The 25,173-nt window shown below is 51.5% G+C and overlaps 4 protein-coding genes across 4 annotated transcripts in view; 2 read left to right on the forward strand and 2 right to left on the reverse strand.

Annotated features, from left to right (window-relative positions):
• Positions 1–617: 617 nt before the first annotated feature.
• On the forward strand, positions 618–2,626 carry DXO (decapping exoribonuclease). The gene is made up of 6 exons (XM_007951329.2): positions 618–1,003; positions 1,357–1,592; positions 1,677–1,896; positions 2,032–2,167; positions 2,304–2,398; positions 2,482–2,626. The coding sequence occupies exons 1-6, from the start codon at positions 618–620 to the stop codon at positions 2,624–2,626; spliced, it is 1,218 nt and encodes a 405-aa protein (XP_007949520.2).
• Positions 2,627–2,802: 176 nt separating this feature from the next.
• On the reverse strand, positions 2,803–13,135 carry SKIV2L (Ski2 like RNA helicase). Its single transcript, XM_007951328.1, has 28 exons — positions 13,114–13,135; positions 12,931–13,034; positions 12,010–12,119; positions 11,810–11,927; positions 11,604–11,718; positions 11,414–11,488; positions 11,077–11,130; positions 10,787–10,977; positions 10,494–10,622; positions 10,119–10,264; positions 9,589–9,735; positions 9,376–9,460; positions 9,084–9,190; positions 8,592–8,738; positions 8,420–8,516; positions 8,045–8,257; positions 7,851–7,961; positions 6,329–6,559; positions 5,561–5,698; positions 5,268–5,405; positions 5,056–5,160; positions 4,639–4,786; positions 4,421–4,547; positions 4,004–4,214; positions 3,738–3,848; positions 3,437–3,655; positions 3,096–3,236; positions 2,803–3,003 (listed from the first exon to the last, which is right to left on the reverse strand). The coding sequence occupies exons 1-28, from the start codon at positions 13,133–13,135 to the stop codon at positions 2,803–2,805; spliced, it is 3,741 nt and encodes a 1,246-aa protein (XP_007949519.1).
• A 739-nt stretch (positions 13,136–13,874) lies between these two features.
• Positions 13,875–19,138, forward strand: NELFE (negative elongation factor complex member E). The gene is made up of 10 exons (XM_007951330.2): positions 13,875–13,949; positions 15,314–15,383; positions 15,485–15,630; positions 16,114–16,188; positions 16,295–16,332; positions 16,544–16,887; positions 17,010–17,154; positions 17,291–17,345; positions 17,586–17,688; positions 19,041–19,138. Exons 1-10 carry the CDS (start codon positions 13,875–13,877, stop codon positions 19,136–19,138), a joined length of 1,149 nt encoding a protein of 382 aa, XP_007949521.1.
• A 261-nt stretch (positions 19,139–19,399) lies between these two features.
• The window catches only part of LOC103205923 (complement factor B), a 36,081-nt gene continuing 30,307 nt past the window's right edge, over positions 19,400–25,173 (reverse strand). The window contains exons 13-28 of the mRNA XM_042782379.1: positions 24,469–24,654; positions 24,160–24,333; positions 23,820–23,921; positions 23,583–23,719; positions 23,072–23,210; positions 22,610–22,741; positions 22,210–22,311; positions 21,956–22,093; positions 21,412–21,509; positions 21,135–21,264; positions 20,792–20,945; positions 20,620–20,696; positions 20,321–20,433; positions 20,085–20,217; positions 19,961–20,010; positions 19,400–19,573 (exon numbers count right to left, since the gene is read on the reverse strand). Coding sequence (XP_042638313.1) covers positions 19,400–19,573; positions 19,961–20,010; positions 20,085–20,217; positions 20,321–20,433; positions 20,620–20,696; positions 20,792–20,945; positions 21,135–21,264; positions 21,412–21,509; positions 21,956–22,093; positions 22,210–22,311; positions 22,610–22,741; positions 23,072–23,210; positions 23,583–23,719; positions 23,820–23,921; positions 24,160–24,333; positions 24,469–24,654 — 2,039 coding nt within the window. The remainder of the gene's footprint in view (positions 19,574–19,960; positions 20,011–20,084; positions 20,218–20,320; positions 20,434–20,619; positions 20,697–20,791; positions 20,946–21,134; positions 21,265–21,411; positions 21,510–21,955; positions 22,094–22,209; positions 22,312–22,609; positions 22,742–23,071; positions 23,211–23,582; positions 23,720–23,819; positions 23,922–24,159; positions 24,334–24,468; positions 24,655–25,173) is intronic.

The raw sequence follows: 25,173 nt of genomic DNA on the forward strand, positions 1-25,173 counted from the left end.
TTGCTGGGCGGCCATTCTTGTGAGAGCGGGCGGTCCAGTGTAAGTACGACTACGTGATGACGAAAAGGCGTCCCCCTGTCATCTCTCCGGCCCTTGCTGGCAGAGGCAGTACCAGTGTGTATACGATAGCCCCACGCCTGCCGCTGATTGGTCCTGTCTAAGAACATTCACGTCCAAAGACGCACAGACGGGGCATAGAGGGCGCAGGCAGTCTAAAGTGGGATCGGCCTCCTAGTGTAAAGTCTGAGGCTGAGGGATTTGCTCGCCACCGTCGCTGAATGATTGCGTCATCGAAAGCAGGAAGACTACCTTTGCAACCCATTCGATTTCTTAAGTGGTTGCCATGACGTCATTGCTCAGTGGACGTGGAAGTAGAGGTTGGGAGTTTTGAGGTAATCAGATCCTGGATATGAGCCCTAACTTCCGAACATCATTCCGTTTGGAGGCGAGTGTACGGGGAGTGGGAGTAGAGGCTACGGGGAGAGACAGGGTGTGTGCCTCGGAGCGGTTCTATTTGAGATGCTGGGACCTGGATGTTTCAAGACCAGAGCTTGGCAACACGGAGGCCCACCTAGTACTGACCTGGGCTCTCCCTTTTCAGTAGCCTATTCTGTAAAATGAAAATTGTTTTCCCCTCCCAGACCTGCATGGAGCCTAGGGGGACCAAGAGAGGAGCTGAGAAGCTAGAAGTAGATGAGCCGCGGAACAAACTCCCACACCCAGCACCGTCATTGCCCACAGACCCTGCCCTCTATTCTGGGCCCTTTCCTTTCTACCGGCGACCTTCTGAAATTGGCTGCTTTTCCCTGGATGCACAACGCCAGTACCATGGAGATGGACGAGCCCTTCGCTACTACAGCCCACCCCCTATCAATGGTCCGGGTCCCAACTTTGACCTCAGAGATGGGTACCCTGATCGATACCAGCCCCGGGATGAGGAGATTCGCGAGGGGCTGGACCACCTGCTGCGCTGGCTTCTGGATCACCAAGGCCAGCTGGAAGGGTGAGCAAAACTTATTACACAGGGATATCCAGAGTCCTGCAGCTCCCCTTTGTTAAGTGCTTCAAGTCGACTTTGACCCATGTGACAAAGTAGAACATTTTCTAGGTTGTAATAGTTACAGAAGCAGATCACCAGGTCTTTCTCCCAGGGAGCAGCTCCATGGGTTCAAACTGCCAATCTTCCTGTTAGCAGCCAAGCACTTAATGGTTGCACCACCAGGGCTGCTTCTTAAAATTAAGAGACCCAAACCTGGAGTGAAAATCAGACTTCAGAAGAACACAGGCTATTCTTTGGGAAGCGATCCCAAGTTAATACTTGTGTCAGTCTTCCAACTTCTAACTCCTCCCTCTCAGGGGTCCAGGCTGGCTGGCAGGAGCTATAGTAACTTGGCGGGGACACCTGACAAAACTGCTGACGACACCATATGAACGGCAGGAGGGCTGGCAGCTTGCGGCCTCTCGGTTCCAAGGGACGCTGTACCTGAGTGAGGTGGAGACGCCTGCTGCTCGGGCTCAGAGGCTTGCTCGGCCACCTGTCCTCCGGGAGCTTATGTACATGGGGTACAAGTTTGAGCAGTACATGTGTGCAGGTGAGAGTTGCTCCTGTCTGTAGCCCTGCCACCTTCCCCAGAGACTGAGAGTCCCATTCCCTCCCCTGCTTCTCTCTTGCATAGACAAGCCCGGAGGCTCCCCAGATCCCTCTGGGGAGGTCAACACCAATGTGGCCTTCTGCTCTGTACTACGCAGCCGCCTGGGGAACCACCCTCTGCTCTTCTCTGGGGAAGTAGACTGCACAGACCCCCAAGCCCCATCCACACAGCCCCCCGCCTGCTATGTGGAGCTCAAGACCTCAAAAGAGATGCACAGCCATGGCCAGTGGAGGAGCTTCTACAGGTTCAGGGTGGGGGTAGCCAGGGCAAGAACCTAGAATTGCTGCTGGGAAAGGGACTTGGGATGGAGAAGGAAGCTTCAGGGTGAGGGCAGAATGGAGGGAGGAGGTTCCCAGTGACCCTTTGCCTTTACTTACAGACATAAGCTCCTGAAATGGTGGGCTCAGTCATTCCTGCCTGGGGTCCCAAATGTAGTTGCCGGCTTCCGTAACCCAGAGGGTTTCATCTGTTCCCTCAAGACCTTTCCCACCATGGAGATGTTTGAAAATGTCCGGGTAAGGCAGTGGTGTTGCAGCACCCAACTGTATCCCCCAACTCCAAGGCCAAGGGTCCCATGTCCAGGGCTGACTTTCCTTTCCCCCATTCCCACCCTCACTGCCAGTCTTCTGCTTCCTCCTCCACCCTCTCCAGAATGACCGTGATGGCTGGAACCCCTCCGTGTGTATGAACTTCTGTGCTGCCTTTCTTAGCTTTGTGCAGAACACGGTTGTCGAGGATGATCCCAGGTGAGGTGCTGAGCTCGACCTCTTCCCTCTTGGGCCTAGCAGCTGGGCCCCCAGCCCTCACCCCTGCCTCTGTCTCCCCCCAGGCTCATCCACCTCTTCTCCTGGGAGCCCCGCAGTCCAGTCACCGTGTCTGTACATCAAGATGCACCCTATGCCTTCCTGCCCTCGTGGTATGTGGAAGCCATGAGCCAGGACCTCCCATCACCCCCTAAGATTCCCACTCCCTGAGACTGATGCTTCAGAGGGGCTGGTCCCATATCTGTGTACAGATAATAAAGACATATTTGTAGTGGTTCTCCCTGCTGTATCGTCCAAGCTGAGCCATGCCTGCCCAGCATCTCAAGCACACATGGGTGGTCTGCTATTTTATTACATATTTATGCAGGGGTCATTCCTCGGGCGGCTCACTGGGTATAGAGGCTAGCTGCAAACACAATGTCCCGCCGTAGCAATGTAGCCGCTGTCTCCATCTTGGCACCTAACACAGGCTCACCAACCAGGCGGGCTGCTCCCCGTAGTGAGCGACACATCTCAGCCAGGCGCTGGATGCAGCGGACCACCAGGCCCTCAGGAGTCCCCGAGAGCCCTGCCAACTCAGAGAACGGCTGTGGGGAGAGCAGAGTGAAGATGAATGTGGGAGGCCTGGTTAGCGTTCCCCAACCAGCCATCTGCAAAACTCCCAAGTCCAGTCACTTACCATGCCCCGGGCCCACTCATACACAACCTCGACCAGGCCAAAGTTCAGCTCCCCTACAAATTCCTCCACTGTCTGGTTCAGGCCACAGGCCACCTGGACCTCACCAATCCGCTTGGCCACAGCCTGGACCCGTTCCACTCCCTACAAATGGGGAAGGAAGAGTTAAGGCCTGCTTTTTTGCCCCAGGATAAGGAGGCACAGAGCAAGAAAGAAGCCTTTGCTTTTTTCTTGGTTAAGTAGGTTAAGTAGCAGGGCTGGAAGGGTCACTAGAGGTTATTTGGGGTGCTGGATGTGAAAGCTACAGCCTAGGAAGAGAGGCAGGAAGATGTGGGTATCCCTACCTGCTTGAGGGTATTTGGGAGCTGATCCGCAGGGTCCCCAGAGCTCTGGCAGACCAGGCCAGAGAGCAGGGCCGCGATCTCCTCCGGCCGCAGGGCGCTCAGTGCGTTGTCAAACATGAGCTCAGTAAGGAGCAGCTCATGGCTGCTCATAGCACAAGCCACCCGCCCTGCGAGCTTCACAGTTCCTGCCTCGTCCACGTAGCCAAGGGTTCGGAGCACCTGGAAGAAAGGGGGTAGGTTATGGGGAGCCTGTGTCTTTTCTCACAGTAGCCTCCCAGCCTCTTCCCTCTGCCCCTCCCACCTCTACTCGCTGGTGGTACTCTGGGAGCAGAAGCAGTGACTGGTCTGACAACAGGAAGCGCAGTCGTTCCATCTCCTCCTGTATTTGCACTCGCTCTCGTAGCTTCAGGTACTGCAGAGGGCCCCAGGCAGGAGCCCATTAGCCTTCCCCTCACCCCTCAACAGGGGTGCACCAAGGACAAGGGCTGGGATGAGGCAAGGAGTACAGGGGGCCAGAGAGGAAAAGCATCCATCTCCTGGGTTGGGAGCTGGCATCTGGGGCCCTACCTGAGCAGGGAAACGGGGGCTGTGCACACACTGAGCCCCCCGGATCAGCTCTTCTAGCTTGCGGGCCCGGAGACCACCCTCCACCACTGACACATCCTTGAGCTGCAAGTCGTTGACAGGGTCAAGGGTAGGGGGTCCTGCTGGGTGGGCCTGAGCTAAGCGTAGCAGTTCTTGGACAGCAGTGGTTATGGCTGCAAGAGGAGGATCCTTCCTGAGGAGAAAACACCTCTTGAGACCTGGGACAAGAGCCTTCTCTCCCACTGAGGTCCCCTCAGGTGGGGCAAGCCCCCATCACCATATACACCCTGTCCCCACCTCAAGGCCCCCTCTGGCTAGGGGAGGCCCCTCACCACATCCACACCCAGCTGCTACCACACAGCCCCTCCCCTGACAAAGGGCCTCCCCAGCATCTCTGACTTGAATTTTGGTTGCTGCCTCTTGGCGAAGTCCTCCAAGATCTTCTCCCCATTCACCCGGAGCACCTTAGTAGTGATGGCAGCCACGTCTCCTGGCTGGAGCTTGGCCACGACATAGTCACAGGGGCCTGTGGAAGCAAAGAGCAAGGTAATGCTCACTATGAACCCAGGTATCCCACCTGCATTGCTGTCAGAACTAGGCACCTGCCTCACTCTTACCTTCAGGCAAGAAAAGCTTAAATCCCATGAGGTCATCTGGAAAAGGCACATCTGGGGTTGCTGGCCCCCTGTCCTGTGGGTCCTCAGACATTGGCTTATCACACAAGACCAGGGTTGTGAACATTCTGCTGGTGGAGTTCGAAGAGACCTGAGGGATGGGAAGGCCAGGACAGGGTAAAAAGAGTGGAGACCAAATCCCCACTTTCAGGTAGGGACTTTGGAAGCAGCTGTGTAGACCCCACCAGTATAAAGGGGCAACCAACTCAAACAATCAGAGCTGACTCTTGGGGAGAGGTGGGAAGAAAAGGAGGGGAGAGGGAAAACTGAGAGCACTGTGGTGACTGCAACCTTCTCTAGCCCAAATGGGAAGATGGATACAGAGCTTACTCCTATAGTCCAAGTCCCCATTCCCCTCACCTGCAGGATCACCCCCAAGGCATTGTGATGCTCTTGATTCTTCACAACCACCACCCTTCCTGCTGATAGAGATTTCAGCCCATTCACAGACTCCATGATGCACCGCTGAAAAGCAAAGATATGCACAGAGGATAAGGGAGGAGGTGTCACAAGGGACAGCGGGAACGAGGTTCAGGGCCCCTTTTATAACGTAACACCTCATACACACTCACCTGGATCAGGTTCCGGGTCTCTGTGAGTTCTTCCCCCCAGCTGTAATACTCAGGCAGGTCAACCAGTTGGCCAGACACATCCGGCTCCTCTAAGGCCTCTAGCTTCTTGGTCAGCTCAGCCAGAGACTGTTCATGGGCCTGGAGGTGGGGAGGGCATACAGAGCTGTCAAACTGAAGTCTCAGATCCAGTCTGGCACCCCTCCAACCTCCACCTGGCCTAGATGGCCACCTCTTCCCAGCCTAGCTTCCCTTATCCAGCCTCCTGCCCAGAATAGGTCACTTGACTTCCCCACCTTGCTGTCCTTGTGGGATGGAAACTCTGAAAAGCTCCTCTTCATCATGTCCTCCACCCTGAGGGCATCCACACGCAGCAGGTTGAGGATCATGGTGTATGTGAGGCGGAATTGGGACTGTAGCTGGGATGGCTTCCCCTGGGGCCGGGTCAGAGAAGTCAGAGAGATGAGGGTAGGACCTGCTATTCTCCAACCACAACTCAGTCCTCTGGAAACTACATCTAGACCTAGCAGACCTAGTCCCAGCTCTGTGACCTTGGGGCCCTGGGAAAACTGCTTGACCTCCTTCTCTGTAAAGTAAAAGGTGAACTATATCATAGACACTTGAAGGACCCACCAAGCTCCATGTTCACAGCAGGGAAAAACTATAGGAAACTTGCATCGCTTAGCTCCAGGCTCATCTTTGGATTTGCTCACTAATAGCTTGGCTTCAAAGAGCTCTGGTGGCACAAGGGTTAAGTGCTTGGCTGCCAACAGAAAGGCTGGTGGTTTGAATCCATCCAGCAGCTCTGTGGGAGAAAGACCTGGCAATCGGCTTCTGTAAAGATTACAGCGTAGACCACCCTATGGGGCAGTTCTACTCTCACATGAGATCACTATGGGTTGAAATCACCTGGACAGCACCTAACAATAACAGCAACTTACCTTCTCCCAAGCCAAAAATAAAAAGATAGGAAAAGAGGAGAAAGGAAAGAAAGTTGGAAAAAAAGAACCCAGCAAGTCCCCCAGAACTGGGGCATGCCTGGTGGCCTCACATGCCCCGCTCACCATCATCATGCGGTGCAGGTCTGCCATTTCAGGCACACGGCTCTTGCAGAGCAGGATGACAGTGCCCGTGGGGTCCAGGCCCCGCCGCCCAGCCCGGCCAGCCATCTGCACATACTCCCCAGGAAGCAGGTCCCGGAAGGTGGAGCCGTCATGCTTTCGCATAGAGTCGAACACCACTGTTCGGGCCGGCATGTTCACGCCCATGGCAAAAGTTTCTGTGGCAAACAAGACCTGGGGAGAGGGGAAGACAGAGCATCAGCAAAGGGGCTATGCCCACACCCTGGCCCCGGCCAAGCCACCTTACTTTGTAGCCAAGGCTAAACAGACATTAGGCATACCAGATCATTAACTCACAGGATTTCATTTAATTCTCCAGGCAACTCTGCGGTTAAGTACTATCAACCTCATTTTCTTTATGTAGCTACCTCTTTCTTTCCTTTTACCCCCATGTCCCATTCCCACTCCCCGAATGACAACCATCCCAACAGGTTTACCTGTACCAGTTGCACTGAGTCGACTCCAACTTACGGCAACCCCGTGTGTGTCAAAGTAGAGCTGTGCTCCACAAAGTTTTCAATGGCTCATTTTTTAGAAGGAAATCACCAGGACTTTCTCACAAGGTGCCTTTGGGTGGACCTGAACCTCCAGCCTTTCAGTTAGCAGTCAAGTGCCTTTTCTGTTTGCACCACCCAGGGACTCCTTCAATGTGTTTTTGTGTGAATATATTCTTGCAGAATATGTGTTGTTTTGTAACTTATAACTTACAAAATAAAACACATCGTTGTATATCTCACCTTGCTTAACTTCATTTTCTTGACAGAGTGTTTTCAACATCCATCTATGTTCCTGTGGTTCTATCTAATCCATGGCTTCGAAATGCAGCAGAACAACTTGTGTCCTGTGTGCATTCCCCACCTTTCACCTACCTGTTTTCCCAATGAAGGACTCCCTGTACGACCAGTGCCCCACCACCACAAACAGGATTATATAGCAAACAAACCAAGAACAGGTGTGTTCTCTCACAGACTAGGTTACGAGTTTTTTTGCAGTATCTATCCAGGGATGGAATCTTAGGGACAAAGAATATGCTACGCTTATCTTACCTAAATAGTGCCAGAGTGCACTCCTAACTAGTTACGCTTACCCACGGTATACAAGGAATCCTATAATCCTGTGTTTCTTTCAACACTTGAAAGTCGTATCTGTGGGTATTTCAATTTGCATTTCTCTGATTACTAATGATTTTCGTATCCTTGTCACCTTTTTCGCTTTCACTTCTGAAAACTGTCTATTCCTCTCCTATGTGTCCCCATTTTAAGATGAGAAACCTAAGGCTCAGAGAGATTAAATCATCTGCTCATGGTCATACTGCTAGTAAGTGGTAGATCTGGGTTCAAACCCAGGCAGTAAGACCACACACAAAGCTCTTAACCACTGCACTGTCCTGTCTCCAAATCTACCCCTCTGCCCTCTGAACAGCCTCTAAAGGGGCAATGAGTCCCCCTCTCGCCACCCTGTGTACCTTGACCAGACCGCGGCTGAAGAGCATCTCCACGATCTCCTTGAGAATGGGCAGGATGCCACTGTGGTGCACACCCAGGCCACGGTGCAGGAGCTCTGACATGTGCAGGACCTGCAGGAGGCCGAGGCCCACGGTCAGGGATGGGGTCACACAGAGTACCTACTCCTTCACTCTTCTAGGCCAGCCCTCCATACCTGGGGCAACTGGCGGTCAGAGCCACGGAGGCGAGCAAGGCAGCGCTGCAGAAAGAGGTGAATCTCACTCTTCTCTGAACTTGTGGTGAGGTCAAGGGAGGTGAGTCCCGAGGCCTGCTCATCACAGCGGCCCCGGGAAAAGGTGAACACCACTACAGGCAGCTGGGCACGAGCACGGAGGGAGGCCAGGAGGGACAGGTACACGCCACGGTCCTGGAGAAGAAGGGGCAAGGGGTAGACGCTGAGTCACTGAACCAGTGGAGCTGAAGTTGGGGGATGCAAAGCTGTGTCAAGACAGGGAAGGTGCAAAGCTCAAGCTGAGACCCCTAGGGAAAGAAGGAAGAAAGGCACAAGTACTAACCCTCCCACTCTCACCTGGGCAGGTCCCCCCTGGTGTGTGGGCTGCTTGGCCCCAAAGGTCTGGGCATGCTTGCTCATCCTCTCCTTCTTGGCCTCCACTGCTGCATAGTACCTGGGACACAGGGAGGAATGGTGGTCACACCCAGCCGGGGCCCCAGCCTTTACCTTCCTCAATCTCTGGGCTTACCCCTTTGTGTGGAAGGCTCCTCGGGAGTCCAGCAGCAGGAAGAGCTCCCCCTGGGTCTTGGGGCTGTTCCCTGTGAAGAGGTAATGCTCCAGGGGGACAGGTCGGGCAACCGTGCTGATCACGTAGATCTGGCGACGCTTCAGTCGCCTGGGCAGGGGAGTGGAGGCAGGGAGAGAACAGGTCAGGGGTAGGAGGGTAGGATGGAAGCTACATCCCCACACTCTGCCCTGTCCCCTCCGACTTCACCTAATCTCTCTTGGGAGCCAGACTTGAGGGCTTCCCCCTGCCATGCCATCTCTCAAAAGAGAAAGTGATCTGGGCCTAAATGGGATCTCCCACTAGCCATGTCAGACAGGTTCCCCTGCTGCTATCTTCCCACCCTGAAACTTAACCACTCTCTTGGCTGTGGTCGTCTTAATGCCCCGATGCAAGAAATAATGCATCCCCCCCACCCCCACCACCCACCAAAGAACCCTAGGATACAAAGTTTACCCAATCCAATCAGCAAATTCCAGGGCATTGGGGACAGTGGCACTCAGCAGGATGATGGAGACATGGTCAGGAAGCATGATAAGCACCTCCTCCCACACGACCCCACGCTGGGCACAGAGAAGGAAGATGGGTCACTGGCACTCAAAGAGGGCTGCCCTTCTTCCCCTATCTGCACAGGTTCCACATGCAGGGAAAGAAGGCAATAAGGTCCACAGGTGTGTGGAACAGAGGAGTCACTGAACCATTCCCACAGGAGAGGGCTGCCAGGGTCTAGGGCTACCATTCCCCTTACCTCAGCGTCATTGATGTAATGAACCTCATCAAAGATGACCCACTCCAGGTCCCGGATGACATCTGAGCCACTGTACAGCATGGAGCTGGGGAGAAGCAGCCAAGGCTGACTCCCCAGTGGCTCTTCTCCTCAGCCAACATACTCTCCAGAGCAGCCTTGTCTTCCTAGGACCCCACCCAACCCAAAGTCCACCCTTGCTGAATGCCATCTCACCGAAGGATCTCTGTTGTCATGATGAGACAGGATGCCTCTGGGTGCAGCTGTACATCCCCAGTGAGCAGCCCCACATCCCCAAATGTGTTCCGGAAGTCTCGGAACTTCTGGTTGCTCAGGGCCTTGATGGGCGAAGTGTAGATGGTGCTGGGAAGAGGCATAGAGTTAGCCAGTCCCTCCACACAGAGCCTCCTCACCTACCTGAGCCTGCCTGGAACCATGCCCCAGAGCTCAGGTGCCCCCTACTTCACCCCAAATGCCCTTATGTTCTCCTTCACAATACGGTCCCAGAGTCATCTTGCCCTCCAACCTCTTACTAAATGAACATAAGTCATTCTTCCAATCTCTCTCCCCACCCATACTTTCTTTGTTTCTCTCCATGCCCCTGTCTATGTCACCCCCATCCCCATCCCACCCCCAATCTCTTATTTAAAACACAAGCTAGAAAGATGAAGAAAAAAAACGATACTTAGAAAGGACACAAGAGAAAACAGGACTAGGAGGTACATGGGAACTGGGAGAGCCTGTACCGTGTCATGTGTTTCTGGGCCAGGGCAATGGCATATTCAGCCACAACTGTCTTCCCTGCAGATGTGTGAGCCGCAACAAAAACAGAGTTGTGCTGTTCCAAGTGCAGGATGGCCTGTTTCTGAAACACATCTGGCTCGAATGCCCACTGTGAGAGAGAGAGAGAGAGAAATGGGGGCTGAAGAAGGGAAAGGGAACTTCCTGCCAGCCGCTCATGGGTGTGTAGAGTGGGGCAAAGAGGCCAGAGAGAGCCTGGGCCTGAAGTCCAAGCCTGGCCTGTAAGGTGGAGGCAGGAAACAAGGCGTGGGGCTAGAGGCAGGACCAGCATCTGATCTACCACACGGTGGAAGAGCAAATGAGACCAGGGGCCACACTACCTGGAAAGCTGGTTGGGGGATGAGGCGATAGAAATCTCCAACAGGGGAAGTTACATCCACAGGAATGGCCCACTGCTCCTGAGGTGGGGGCTTGGGAGCCTCTGGGGAAGATACAGCTGTGGATGCTTCCTGGAAAAGCCGTGGGTGAGCATAATAAAGATGCAAGCAGAGCGCTCTCCATTCCCACTCCTCCCCAAAGATGTTCTGTCGGCCCCTGTGATTAACCCAAGCCAGCTCACCCTCCCGATGGCAAAATCCTTCCTTTCCCTCCTCCACTGTCCAGAACCACCAACCTTTAACACCAAGTCCTCTAGGCTGCTTGCTCGAACTAGGGAAGCACTACAGGGAGACACTGAAACAGTGTCCCCCTTGGTACCTCCTGGCTGTCCTACTGCCTCACTCTCATCCTCATCGCCCCCACCCAAATCTAGGGGCTCCAACAGACGGCTGAGGCTGAGCAACCCAGGAGCTGGAGTTGAGTGATCTGAGGACCAAAGAGAAAGGGAGACTGTCATGTCTATCTCCATTCCATGGCAGAAAGGCACCACTTCTTCTATGCCCCCATCTCAAAACTAAAACTCACTCTTCGGTGCAAAGTCTATGCCTTTCTTGAAGCCAGGTGGAACAGTAAGCAGATCTGGAGGACAGGCAGAGAAGAACAGAATCAGGGCCAGCGTACACTGTTATACAAGTTGCATACTGCACAAACCTAAGGGATCCACTCACAGCACAGATGTCACTGACAGGGATGGTTTTCCAACAGATAATGGTGAAGACTGTAGTAGTAGAGGGACCATTTCCTAATTTGCTCAAAGGCACAAAAAGGCCACCAGCAATTCAGTGATAGGCCTGGACCCCTCCTCCTCAGAGCAGATACTTGAGGCCCTATTTCCCAAGGATTGATTCTGGCACCACCTCACCTTTCTCAAAGTCTATCTCCTCCTCAGCCTCCTCCCGAGTGCTCATATCTGTTATAGTGGGCTCATCCATTCCACCTGGGGAAGAGGGTAAACAGGGATTCATGGAGTGGAGATGATTGGGGATGGGTGGGAAAACCTTCCCAGGAGAATAAGGACCCTTCTCCTACTGTCCTGTTCCCACATGAGTCACCTGGCCAGAAAGGGTACTGGGTTGGATTTCCCCATAGGGCCTGTGAGATGGGTGCTGGGGGACGGCGAAGGGACAAGGAGGTTGTGGCCGATAGGTTTGTGTTCTCCAGCAGTACCTGAGGCAAGAGATCAAAGCCCTAGTGAGGCTGAGTTTATTTAGACTCCCCTTTCCCCCAATTCTGCTTCTCGTGGCCCCCAGCCTCTTACCTCTTTATAACCCAGTATCTGGCCTGTGGTTGGGTGTCTTTGGGCTTGCAGGTCAGAAGGGACTGGGGCCCCAGGGGTGGCCAGGAGAGACCAGGGATCTGTCTTCCTCTGCCATTTGCTGGAGAGAATGAAAGTAATTTTCAGGTATTCTTTCTTTCAGGGAACCATCTCCCTGGTCCTGGCCCCTCTGGACTCCTCACCGGGCTGAGTGCTCCAGACCATGCAGAGGTAGCCAGGCTGGGGATGACAGAAACAACTGCTCTGCTTCTTGCTGCAGATCTGGGGCACAGGGAGGGAGCCCATGGGGAAGCTGGAACAAGAGTGCAACAAGAGGTGTTAGGTAAGAAAGGGGTAAGAAAGTGGAGACCGAAAAAAAAAAAAAAAAGACGGCAAGATTCTTGTTTAGATCAGCAGTAATGGAAGATGTCCCAGAAAACTGAGATAATGAGATTGAAGACACATTTTCCAAAAGTTGTCCAAAAAATACTTGTTACTGAATTACCTGGGGTGCTGGCTAATAATGCAGATTTTGGATTTCAGAATCTCTAGGGAGGACCTGGGAATTAGCATTTTTAAAAGCTTCTCCAGAGAAACTAGGACGAGAGCTGTTACGTTGTGGGGAATTGCAGTCAATGTCACGAAACAAAATGTGTATGAACTGCTGTATGGAAAATGAATTTGCTTTATAAACTCTGACCCAAATCACAATATAAATTTAAAAAACAAAAAGTTTCCCTAGTAGTCAAGAGACACACTGAAATCTCAGCGTCATTAGTTTTAAACAAAAGAGTCCTAGACCTAAAGAGGAAAAACCAAGGACCAAACACTAGCATGTCAGCCATTAACTGCCCTGGTACTTGCGAATGAAAAAGGAGACTCCACAAAGAAAAGATACATTGGAAAGAACAGTTCTTAGACTTAAGATTTCTGTTATGCTCTCTGCTCTGTCCTCACATGAGCTCTGACCCACTACAGGTCAACCCAGTCTATACAGCACCACATGGGGCCTGGGTGACAGGTGTCTAGGGACAGAAGGACAATGTCAGGTTAGATCCTACTGTGAGAAGGTGATAGTGGTTTTCTTCATTCAGGGTCAAAGATTAGAGTCTAAAGTCACTCACGGTGCTCTCTGGAGCCCCCGGCACGTTCACTAGCTCCCAGCGCCCGGTGCATCCCAGCTCCACGGCCCGAAGGGGCAGGTCAAGAGGACCTGGGGGAGGTAACACTAAAGAAAAAAAGGGGCAGAGGTCAGAGGTCAAGGGTCATTCCTTCTCTACTATTCTGTCCCACGTCCTCCTCCTCACCAAGTCTCTCGGTCTCTAACATCTTGGCACCACCACAGCTGCACCGCAAACCAAAAGCGCAGCGAGAAGCTGTGAAGTAAGTCCCGCCCCCGAATGGGCGGAAGTGGAGGCAACTTCCGGCACAACCACCGCCAGGGACGTGAAAGAACGCTACGCAGAGGCCTACCTGGAACGGTGGAAGGCCGGGCGGAAGTGTCTGAGCTTTCGGCCGCCTTGGTTACCGCGTTCTCCGCCCCTTTCTACGTCATCGCTCTGAGCCCGCTATCCGCGGCCCGCGCGGGCGCCGCTCGAGATTAAGGGCCCCCGGGTTGCCGCCCCCTCAGGTAAGGCCTGTTCTTCCTTACCCTTCGCCCCATTTTTCCAGGTCCCTTCTCTCTTTGTCCCTTTTTCGTTGCTCTGAGAGCGTCTTGCGGGTTCCACCTTCTCCTCTGCCGTTCGCACCCCACTGCTGCCATACTAACCCCAGCGGGGTTGGGGGGGGTTCGAGTGCCATCGTCATGGCGACGGAGGGGGTGTATCTATCTCCCGGGGCCACGTGGTGCCCCAAAGCTCAAGTGTCTGTAATCCTTGAAGAAAGGAGAGAATGCCGGTCTATGGGGGGGGGGAGGGGAGGAGTTGGACCGCAACCTGGTTTAAGCAAGAGTTAGAGAGAGGCCGAAGGCAGGAATGGGGAGGTCCAGAGGGGTAGGGTTGGGTGCACTGTGGACGGCGTGTGAACCTGTGTAGTGACATTGAGCCCTGTCCCTGAACCAGGAGCCACCATGTTGGTGATACCCACTGGACTGAGCGAGGAGGAGGAGGCTCTGCAGAAGAAATTCAACAAACTGAAGAAAAAGGTGAGAAAGTGTGTGTGGCATGGCGCATCTTTTGGACTGCAGTCTGAGGAACACCTAGTGTGAGGAGGTGATAGCTTCTCTGGGTCAGACCTGGAGACTTAACACCTCTTAGTATAGCTCCAAGAAGAGGGCATTCCCAGATACATCTTTTCTCTTCTCTACTATCTACCATGGAGTCATCTTTTCTGTTGATTTTTAGCACTGCCTAAGAGCTGGTGATCCCTAAGCTTGGTTTTTCTGGTTTCATTTAGTGCTTTACTAATAACTTCTAGTTTCCCAGAGTTGAAGCTATCATCTTTCTGTCTATCTTATATTTCCTTTTCTTGACCTTCTAAATAGAACTCACTACAGTCAATTCTTCTGTGTGTTTGAACTCAAAATCCTATCTCTGACTTCTCCTGTATTTGCACAGCCAACCATTTGCCAAGTTGTGATTCTTCCTTTAAAGTAATTCCTGCCACTTAACTCTTTCTTGTGTATTCTCTATATTTAGTCTTTGGCAACACTCATCTAGATTGTTGTAGTGTTCTCAACAAGTTTTTTTAGTGTTTTCTGCAGAGGGAAAAGAAGCAAATTTCTTTACTCATATTGACGCATTGAAAATACAAAATCTATCCTTTTCTCCTCTTCAAAATCCATAGTGGCTTCATGTTTGTAAAACATAGCCCCAAAGCCTTAGCTTGACATCTGTTTCTAGGCAAACAGAATAATTCACCAGTCCCAAAACATGCATCCTCAAAGCCTTGTGGTACATCTTTGCTACTCTGTTTTTTTAATCTAAAATTCTCTCCTCTTTACCTGTGTTGTGTTGGTTCTGCTTAGAGCCTAGTTTAGTAGCCATTGAGCATCAGAAAACTTTACTTGCTCTAAGCTGCAAATGATAGGCACTTCTTATGGACAATCCTGGCAATTCAGTCTAGTTCTTGTATTTCTCAGACTATAAGTTTCTTGAGGGAAGAGATCACATATTGTACATTTATATAGCCTTGTTACAGTATCACAGTGGATCCTCATTAAATCTTTGGGGTATGAAGGGACAAACCTTCTAAGAAGGACACATAGGCTAATACTTGCAGCTTATGTCCTGGGTCTCTAATCAATGAATGAGCTCTTTGTCTTCAACTTCAGAACTGAGATTTGGGGAAGCCTCTGGATGTCATAGTTTGGATAGATGAGGTACTACTGGCATTGTAGATGATCTGGCAAACCAGAGGCAGGGCTGCCTCTGTGGACTACTCCAGGGGATACCATTTGCATTATTTCCTCGAGAAGGATTTCCCCAGGAACTATGTGCCCAGGGACTTCAGGAGAGTACTTGGCCAGAGACTGGCCCTCACCAACTCCTCTCTTACCCTTGTTCCCAGAAAAAGGCATTGTTGGCTCTGAAGAAGCAAAGTAGCAGTAGCACAGCCAGCCAAGGTGGTGTCAAACGCTGTGAGTGATGGAGAGATGGGAATGGACTGGAAGTGGGCAGTATGGAGCTAATCTCTCTCACAGTTTGGCCAACACAATGCTTCCTTCCCCCACTCCTCCAGCACTGTCTGAGCAGCCTGTAGTGGACACAGCCACAGCAACAGAGCAGGCAAAGCAGCTGGTGAAATCAGGAGCCATCAGTGCCATCAAAGCCGAGACCAAGAACTCAGGCTTCAAACGTTCTCGAACCCTAGAGGGGAAGTTAAAGGTGAGCACAAGCAGAAAGATTGTTCAGGGGACCCTTGACTTCAGAAGTTATCTAAGTTGGAATGGAGGTGGGTTTAAGGAAAAATACTGCCCATTCAATCCTGGGCAAATTATTGTGCCATTTTGAGCTTTGGGTTCCTTATTTATAAACTAAAGAAACTGGATGGCCCTCAAATTCCCCTTCATTTTACATATTCTGTGGCTTTAATCCACCATGGGTGGATGGTGACTGCTGGAATATGTTGCTCTGTAGGTTTCAGCAAGCTGAAAGTTTGTCAGGTTCAAGAAATGTTTGTTTATGTGCTAAATACTTCAGATATATAGTGGGTTGTTTAGGTAACTACCACATAATAAAAACACAGCAAAATTAAAAATTAAGAAGGAGGAAACCAAGAAGAAGGTGAAGGAGAAAAGTGGAACTACTCTGTCTCATGGCTGGGTAGTCCCCTGCTCCCACTGAGGTAGGTTTCTACCACCTTCCCAGGACCCCGAGAAGGGGCCAGTCCCCACTTTTCAGCCGTTCCAGAGGAGCATCTCTGCTGACGACGATCTGCAGGAGGTAACAGTCGCCGTTTCTTTGTCCCTGGGAGCTAGGGATTGAGGAAGATGAGAGACCCATGTCAGCAACTAGGAATCATCCTAACTCTTCTTGGTCTCTTTTTCAGTCATCCAGACGTCCCCAGAGGAAATCTCTGTATGAGAGGTTAGAGAATACAGTCCCATTTGGCAAGGGGTAGAGAAGACGGGAATTGCTTGGGTCCTTGGGAGGTATGAGGCTGGAATGGGGAAGCCTCTGGATGTCGTAGTTTGGATAGATGAGGATAGATGGAATGAAGAGAGCCAGGGCCAAGTCTCCAGAGGGTTTGGAAGGAGATAAAGGTGCCCTTTGATCCTCACTGTCCACCTCGCCCCAGCTTTGTGTCTTCCAGTGACCGGCTTCGGGAACTGGGGCCAGAGGGGGAAGAGTCCGAGGCTCCAGGGGCTGGTGATGGCCCCCCTCGGAGCTTTGACTGGGGCTATGAAGAACGTGGTAGTGTCCGCTCCTCTGCTTCCCCTCCCCGGAGTCGCAGCCGGGATCGCAGTCATGAGCGGAACCGGGACAGAGACAGAGAGCGGGAGCGGGATCGAGACAGAGAGCGAGATCGAGACCGAGATCGGGATCGAGACAGAGAGCGGGACAGGGATCGAGATCGAGAGCGGGACCGGGATCGGGATCGAGACAGAGATCGGGATCGAGACCGTGAGGGTCCTTTCCGCAGTGAGTGATCTTGACTGGTGGGGAAGGGACCTCACCTAAAATTAGGTGGGTCCTGCTGAAGTGGACTTTTGAAGTAGAGGGTAGGATGGGTTATGTCTTCTGACTAATTGCTGATCCCGTAGGGTCAGACTCATTCCCTGAACGCCGGGCCCCTCGGAAAGGGAATACTCTGTATGTGTATGGAGAAGACATGACACCCACCCTCCTCCGTGGGGCCTTCTCTCCTTTTGGAAACATTATTGACCTCTCCATGGACCCACCCAGAAAGTAAGGATGGTATCGGGGAAGATGTTGAGTTCTGAGGGAAGAAGCCAGCCTCTCTTCAGTGGCCTGTGAGCACTGAGTTTGGTTGGGTCAGAAGAAGTCATAGCTCCTCTGCTGATCCTGTTATCTCTCATCCCAGCTGTGCCTTCGTCACCTATGAAAAGATGGAGTCGGCAGATCAAGCCGTTGCTGAGGTTGGAACTTTGTAGATCTGTTCTTTCAACCCTCCTGCCATCTTTGTGTTTCCTCCTTAAAATACTGGGAGCCAGGAGGAAATTGGTTTCTCCTGACAGAGAAAGCCCCTTCCTATTCACGCAGTAAACGTCCAATAACATCTCAGATTCCCTACTCAGTCTACTTCTTGGATAGCAACCCCTGGAAGCCCTCCTTTGGTTTGTAATACTTCCTCTATCCCGTTTTCTTTTTTGCCCCAGCTTAATGGGACCCAGGTGGAGTCCGTACAGCTCAAAGTCAACATTGCCCGTAAACAGCCCATGCTGGATGCCGCCACTGGCAAGTCTGTCTGGGGTTCCCTTGGTAAGAATGGGATTCTTCCTTTCTCATCCTTTCTCTTCCCTACAACTCACCCCTTTTTGTTGCCCGTGTGTGTCGGGGTTCCCTGGAAGTGATTGAGGTCTGGATTTGTGTGGAGGTAGCAGGAAGGAGAGTTGTCAGGCTCTCCATCAGAGGTGGAGAAGGAGAGCAAAGGATTCCAGGTGACTCCTAAGGAGACGACTGGAACAGGGAAGAAAGTGGGAGCCAGGGTGAGGTCCGTAAGGAAGATGAATCTCTCACATGACCTTGTTCACTTTGAGATAGAGTACAGTGATACTGTAAGCGTTTAAGACTGGGAATCAGAAACATAGTTTTGAGATGAGAAATGAAAACATACGTAAGGGTTATCTATATCAAAGGGTAGCCACAAATTGATCATGTCAGTGGGAGGCTGGTTTTAGAGGGGGAGAAAAAGACTTTGAACTGGGCTTGGGGAATAATATATTAGGGGTTGTCTTCCTCATACCACACATGCCCGCAGCCTAGCTGACATGGTGGAGGACATAGCAAAGGAAACAAAGTGAAGGGTCAGAGGACTAGGCAGGGAGCAGTATGAGTGGGGCCTGGGCCACTGAAGCTGACGGACACAGCTTTGAGAAGGAGGGAATGGTCAGCAGTGCTAAGGTACAAAGTTCAAAGAACAGACACTACGCCAGGGGAGGAAGGGGGCAGGCAGTGGTATTCACTCTAGCTCTAGAGTGGTGGGGATGGAATCCTTAGAGATAGGGTGAAAAGGGGGACATACGAGGTACAGGAGGAAAGGGGAAGAAACAGCTAGAGACTCAAGAGAGAATGCTTAGAGCCAAAGCTGCACCCTAAATGAGTTCCTTGATGGGGCTGGGGACATTTTTCTGTGTGAAATAACCTAACAGGATCTCTTTGACTGAATATGGATTTCTCCTAAAAGGGTAGATGGAAGCAGGGTTCAGGGTAAGAGTGGCTCGCCAGATGAAAGAAACCAGAATTGAGCCAAACATTTGACAAAGGGCTACCAAGGTTTTCTGATTTTTAATTTTTCATATACTAAAAATAGTGAATTCATATCATTCACATGTCTCAACAGTTATAACATTTTGGGTTTTTCAAAGCACAAAGCATTCATCATACTATTCACTGTCCCGCAATAACATCTTAAAACTCCTTGTTGAGCGATGAGTTGGCCGCCACTGGCCCCAGAGGGCTCCAGGGAGACAGGGCAGTTCTGGCCACCAGAGGGCAGCATAAAAACTGGGCTTCTAAGGGTCAGCAGCAGAGGGTGAGGTAGTCGGGTTCTAGGCCTCAGGTGTGGCAGATGATCTCCTTCAGACTTTAATTGTGCTCTCCTCTCTCCCTAGCTGTCCAGAACAGCCCTAAGGGTTGCCACCGGGACAAGAGGACCCAGATTGTCTACAGTGAGGACATCTACAAGGAGAACCTTGTGGATGGTTTCTAGGGAGCAGAGCTGGATTCCTTGTGCCTCATATGCCCCTAATGCCGGTCTCAGTAAAACACTGAGGTGGAAGCTCCCTCAGGCTCTGATTTTTCAGCATTTGGGATGGGGGATAAGCCTTTAAAAACGGCTGTCAGGTTTCATTTCAATTGTAACAACACAGTTAGTGCACATTCCCCACTCTTGCCCCAAAAGGATGTGGAACACAGATATTGTCATAGCTATTTTAATTGTATCCATTACCCCTTTCCAGCAGGAAACCCCTTATAGAAAATCCAGGCCCTCATCTTTCAGTTTCTCCTTGAGCCAGGGCAGCACTTGGAAGAGGTTGATGTGAAAGTCACGGGCGTAGGCAGGTATCTGCTGTTGCTGAGCTCGTCTGTGCCCTTGTGGCTGATCTATGCAGACATCCACTACACCCCAGCTAATCACACCAACCTGGAGAGGGGAATAGGGTACCATGGGTCATGTGGTAGCATTCCTTCCTAACCTCAGGAAGCATGGCTACTCCCAGGTGCATCTGAGCTGACCTGAAAGAATTAGACTAGGTAAACAGCTTAGTCTTGTCCTTCCTTACTGGGCCTTCCTCTTAAGAGCAGGATTTTTCCTTCCTCATTCTCTTCCTTACAACTCGCCCTTTTTTGTACCCATGCATGTCCCTGGGTTCCCTGACACAGGCCAGACACATGGTACTGAAGCAGCTAGTCCAAGGACTGGTCCTAAGGTGCAGGCACTGTGCTCCTACCCCAAGCCTCATGCATTGAACTTCCCTGATTTGGGGGCCCGTGATGACCACTTGGCTTCTCACAAATAGGGGAAACTCACTTGAATGAAGCGACTCTTCTTGTGAATAATCAGGGGGCCACCGGAATCACCTATAAGAAAGATGCTGTAGGGAGAAGGACTCGGCCTCAGGAACTTGGAGCACAACTAAAGGGCCTTCTCTCACCTTTGCAAGTGTTGGGGTCAGCATAGGGATCCACCCCTCCAGTGCAAAGGAACCTGGGGGTGACCACCTCAGAGATGTCTTTTACTTTGCTGTAACCTTTAGCCTTTTGAGCATCTCTCTCACAGCTGGCTTTCTATAGGTGAGGGGGAAAAGAGGGAGAAGGGAAGTGATAAGCAGAGCTGGGCTTAGGAAGTTCTGAAGCCTAGAGGACCTCCTTAGGATCCCACACTTCTCACCTTATCACCATTCTTGATGTAGACCTCCTTCCGAGCCAGCATCTTCTTCTCCTTCTGAAGCACCTCAGACACAAACAAAGCTTTGACGTTCTTCGCAGGGAGCAGCTCTTCCTCTGGACAAGTGAACACTGTGGGTCACCTCAAGCCCCCACCCCTACCATTTCCACATTGCTTTTATCACTCGGCAATATCCCTAAAGAAGTCCCCCCAGGGACAGTGTGGGCACCATCTGCTACTGTAGCTTCTGCATGCCCCATCCCAGAAACATCCTCGATCCCCTCTCCCTGAACACGTCTTACTGTGTTGCTGGCAAGTGGCTGACTGAGGGAGCCTCAGAGCACGAGTTGTTGCCTCAGTGCAGGGCAGACAGATGGGCCTGTTGAGGAGAGATGGAGAACTAAGGCTGCTGGCCCCAGAATCGTAGTCCCACTTTTCCAAGCCTTTTCTCTTTAGGAATCCAGATGTTCTCACCTGAGAGTCTGGCTATACGTTAGCTTCTTGTTGAGCTTGATCAGGGCTACATCATAGTCATAAAATTCAGGAATTCCTTTGGCTTTTTTTCCATTGATGTTGTAGTTGGGATGAACTAGGACTTCTGATGCCCCCAACTCCTCCTTCTTCCCTGCTGAGGTAGGAGAAGAGTGGGGACCCCTGAATTACCCACTTCTCTAGGAAACCTGCCTCTGGCCCCATCTCACCCTGACTTCAAGGCTTCCCCATCCCTTGCTGATATGGGTACAAGGGAGGGAAATACATTAAGTGTGGGCTCTTGAGGACACAGCTTGAACTCGGGCTCCATTTATTACATCCTTACTTTCGTCCTTAGCCACGCTGACCTTGATGGAGTGTAACTCGTCCTCCACAGTGAAGCAGTGTGCTGCCGTCAGCACATAGTACTCAGACACCACAGCTCCCATACAGGTCTCTAGTCCCTTCCCAGGACGCTGGGAACAACAATGGAGGGAAAAGCTCAGCTTGCACAAACATCGCACTCTAGGATGAACGTTGTGCCCTGTGCCTTTCCCTACCATACCCCCATTTCATCCTGACCTCACCTCCCGCAAGTCCCCACGCTAGAATGCTATGCTTACTGTGACTGAGATCTTGACCTGCCACGGTTGCCTGTGGAAGTCCGTAGCTTTCCTGTGCTCCCAGACCATGCCACACAGACCCAGAGACTTGCTTTCATCTGGCAGAAGGAGAACATGCTGATAATAGGGACACTTCATTCACAAATGGCAGCAGCCTTTTGGGAAGGAATACATATCTATGGGGAGAAAACCTAGGAACATTTTTTATTCATGTTAGGAGGCAAGGAACCATTGTGGTATGAAAAGAAACTAAGATCAGAGACCTGGCTGTTACCAGGCCCAACTCTGTCAGTGCTTGGTGACCCTTGACCTCAGCCTAGATTTCCATACCTGTTAAATGAGGTACTTGAGAAATCTCTGAAGTTGCCCAGAGCTCTGTGATTCTTAGATGGGGAGATGGGAAAGTGCCAGGAAAGAATAGTGACTCAGAGGAAGGGAAGGAAGGCTTTCCAGAGGTCCCCAGGGAGAGGAGGAATGAGTGGCCTCAGGACCTGGGGAGAGCTGAGTTTCCTGACAGTCTTATGCCTTTCTGGTAACTTCCTACCAATCATTTGGTAGAAAACATCCTCCAGGTGGTCCATGTCCTTGACTTTGAACACATGTTGCTCTTTATCCTTCTTGGAAGCCAAAGCATTGATGTTTGCTTGGTCCACCAAGGGGCCAATCCCAAATACGTAGATGTCTGAGGGAGCAAGAGGAGGGTGAGAGAGAATATATGAAGGGGGGTTGGGGGAGGGCAAGACCCTGGAAGGCACGAGCTGAGTAAACAAGGTGCTGGATTCTGGGCAGGTCTCTCACCCAGATAATCCTCCCTTGGGTTTTTGCGGTCCCTGCCAATGTCCAGCAAGTCCCGGATCTCATCAATGACAGTGACTGGGTTCCCGCCCATATTGTGCAAACCTGAAGAAAAGAAATGGGGACCATAAGGGTGGGAGGTGAAGAAAGATGGTCAAGGGAAACTAGTTTGCTATAGGCAGTGACATGTGCATGGCTGGGTTGGGCAGACGGAGGCAACAGAGGGCTGTGGGGAAAAGGGACCCTTGCTATAAAAGGTCACAGGAGAGCTCAACAACCAGATAAAAGTAACATTCAGGGCCACATCCATGATTCTGGTGTAGAAACATGAACATGGACTTAAGGGGCACATGCTGGAGTGATAAAATGGGGAGTCTAGGGCAGGAAAGAGATCCCATCTAACCATCCGTCATGAGAATGATGACATGGCGGGTACGGTTCCAGCCTTCAGGAGGGGAAACCCCTGGCCAACTCATCATGCTGTACACTGTCTGGAGGGCCCTCTTGGTGTTGGTCCCTGTCTTCAACTTGTGGTCTGTGGAAAGAGAAAAGGTCATCACCTTACTTGGTCTTCCAAGCCATCCTTGAGTCACAGAGGCCTAGGAACCTCTGGGATCCCACATCTTTCAACTTTTTTAGTTTGTAGTCACCCCATTGATTTCCCTTTGACACAAAGTGGTCCTCTCAGCCCCTAACAGATTCCCACTAGCTCCCATTCCCCCACTGACCCTGCTGTTCTCCCTTTGATGATAGAATGGTCCTCCCTGGCCCCACATGGGCATGCTACCCATCCTCACCACATTCCTGAGAGCTCTGACTTCTGACCCCAAAGTGAACCTCCCATCATTCTTCCCTAATATCTGACCTTCATAGCTGATTTGATTGAGCTTCTCGAGGACATAGTCCGCATCACTGCTGTGTTGATCACCCACTCTGACCACAACACTGGGCTCTGTGGCATATGTCACTATAGCATATTTTGGCTTCACCCCATAACTTGCCACCTGTGGGTGAGATTAGCAAGGGGTCATGGGCAATGAAATGAGAATACTATGATTAGGATAAATCAGCAGCTTTTGCTGCCACAAGAATTGTCATAGCAAGAGGCTCAAGGGCTGGCTAGTCACCGTGAGGTTCACAGAGGAGTTTGTGTTAAAGGTCATAAAACCATTTCAAGTAAAAGGAAAGGAGGACCTGGGAATTTTCTGTAGTTCAGAGAGCCTGGGACACCAGGGAACTATCTCTGAAAGGATAGTGAGGCTCTTTCAAGGTCACACTTTGGAAGGAATACTTGATAATCTACTGAAAAGTCAGTCATGAGTCAGTCAACTTGGTGGCAAATGGTTCTTGACTACATGGGGAAGAGAAAGTCCCACCTTCTCGATGAGGCTACTGAGACATCTCTTGGCTCCTGTGAAGTTTCTGGTTCCAATGCTGTCTGATCCATCCAGCACCAAGTAGATGTTCATGGAGCCCGAGGAATCCAGGACAATCTTCCGCTTCTGTTGTTCTCCTAGGTGTGCCCAGAAAGGGTCAGCTTCAGCATGCCCAGTTCTGCCCCTTCACCATCCTCCTCCAGTTCCCACCCCTGCCTCCCCTCTCTGCCTTCAAACCTGGGCTGTGCCCATCCTCTGCATCAGCTCCTTCTATGGTCTCTGTGAGGGAAGACAGGAAGGCCTCAGCTACTTCTTCAGGAGTGTCATACATGAAGGAGTCTGAGGAGAGGTCAGAAATCAAATCAAATACCTGGGAGGGTCAGAGACACAGAAACTAGAGAGGGGATAGTGAGTTTCAAGGGTGGGAAATGTTAAAAAGTGAGAAAAGCTCTATGGAGACTTTGGGAAGAGGGGAGAAAGTAGCTGATTCGAGGTAAGAGGAGAAGACAGTGCCTTAGCATGGGGACATTAGGACAGGAGAACAGAATCTGATCTGGGGACATGGGTCAAGAGTAACCTTGGCAAGAAGGCTCAGTTCCACTCCAAAAGCCACCTTCCAGGCATGTTCGCTGCTCTGAGCCACGCAGAGTGAGACCCCGGTTGCATTGGTAGGTGATACTATCTCCCAGGCGATACTGGGTGCCTACCTTCCTTGTGCCAATGGGGATGCCAGGGTTGGGGCAGTAGCCCGCTGTAGAGAAACAAGACATGGAGGTGAGAGCCAAAGCCTGAGGCCTAAAGAGCAAGTGTTTGGGTGCTAATTCCTCAGGCTGGAGAGGTATCAGAGAGAGAGAGTAATGTTGTAAAGAAAGGGGACCCTTCTCACCTCCATTGTCACAGATGGCTGTTTGCCCATCCCACCGGCCAGTCGGTTGGCAGGTGCGATTGGCAGAGCCCTGGAGAGTGTAGCCATCATAGCATTGGAAAGAGATTTCATCACTCAAATTGTAGTAGGGGGCCCGAGGCAAGAACTCCCCATTCTCAAAGTCCTGTGGTCTTGGGCAATGAATAGCTTTGGAGAGGGGGAAAGTAGAAGTCACCAATATAGAAGGGTTACCCTTTAGGGTGTCCCTCCTGGTCTCAGGGTCCCTATCACTTAGAAACTGTGCTTTCCTAATCCATCAGGAGCAGTGCCAATCCCCCTCTATCCCTCAACCCATGGAGGATCCAGCTCCTCCATCTCCACTTCTGAGTGGTCCTTTAACTCTGAGGGTTGCCTGCCACAGGATAAGTGCTTAGCAAATGTTTGCTCTTCCTCCTGCTTCCTTCCCACCTGCCCTAGAACAGCTCCTACTCCGCCTGCCTGGTCTCAACACAATTCTAATCTCATCCAGTCCCAGCTTTGGTGGCCCTTTGCCCTGTCCCTCCCTGGGCTCACCCCACCCTCACACCCTCCAACCTCTGCACTCTGCCTTCTTGACAATCTTTTTGTCTCTGGTCTGCAGGGTGCTCCAGGACCCCGAGGATTTGCAGGCCCGCGTCTGCACAGGGTATGGGTAGAAGCCAGAGGGACACAGGTACTCCAGAGCCT

This window comes from Orycteropus afer, unplaced genomic scaffold (assembly GCF_000298275.1).
Source record: "Orycteropus afer afer isolate SDZICR_OR568_19922 unplaced genomic scaffold, OryAfe1.0 scaffold00294, whole genome shotgun sequence".
NCBI lineage: Eukaryota > Metazoa > Chordata > Mammalia > Tubulidentata > Orycteropodidae > Orycteropus > Orycteropus afer.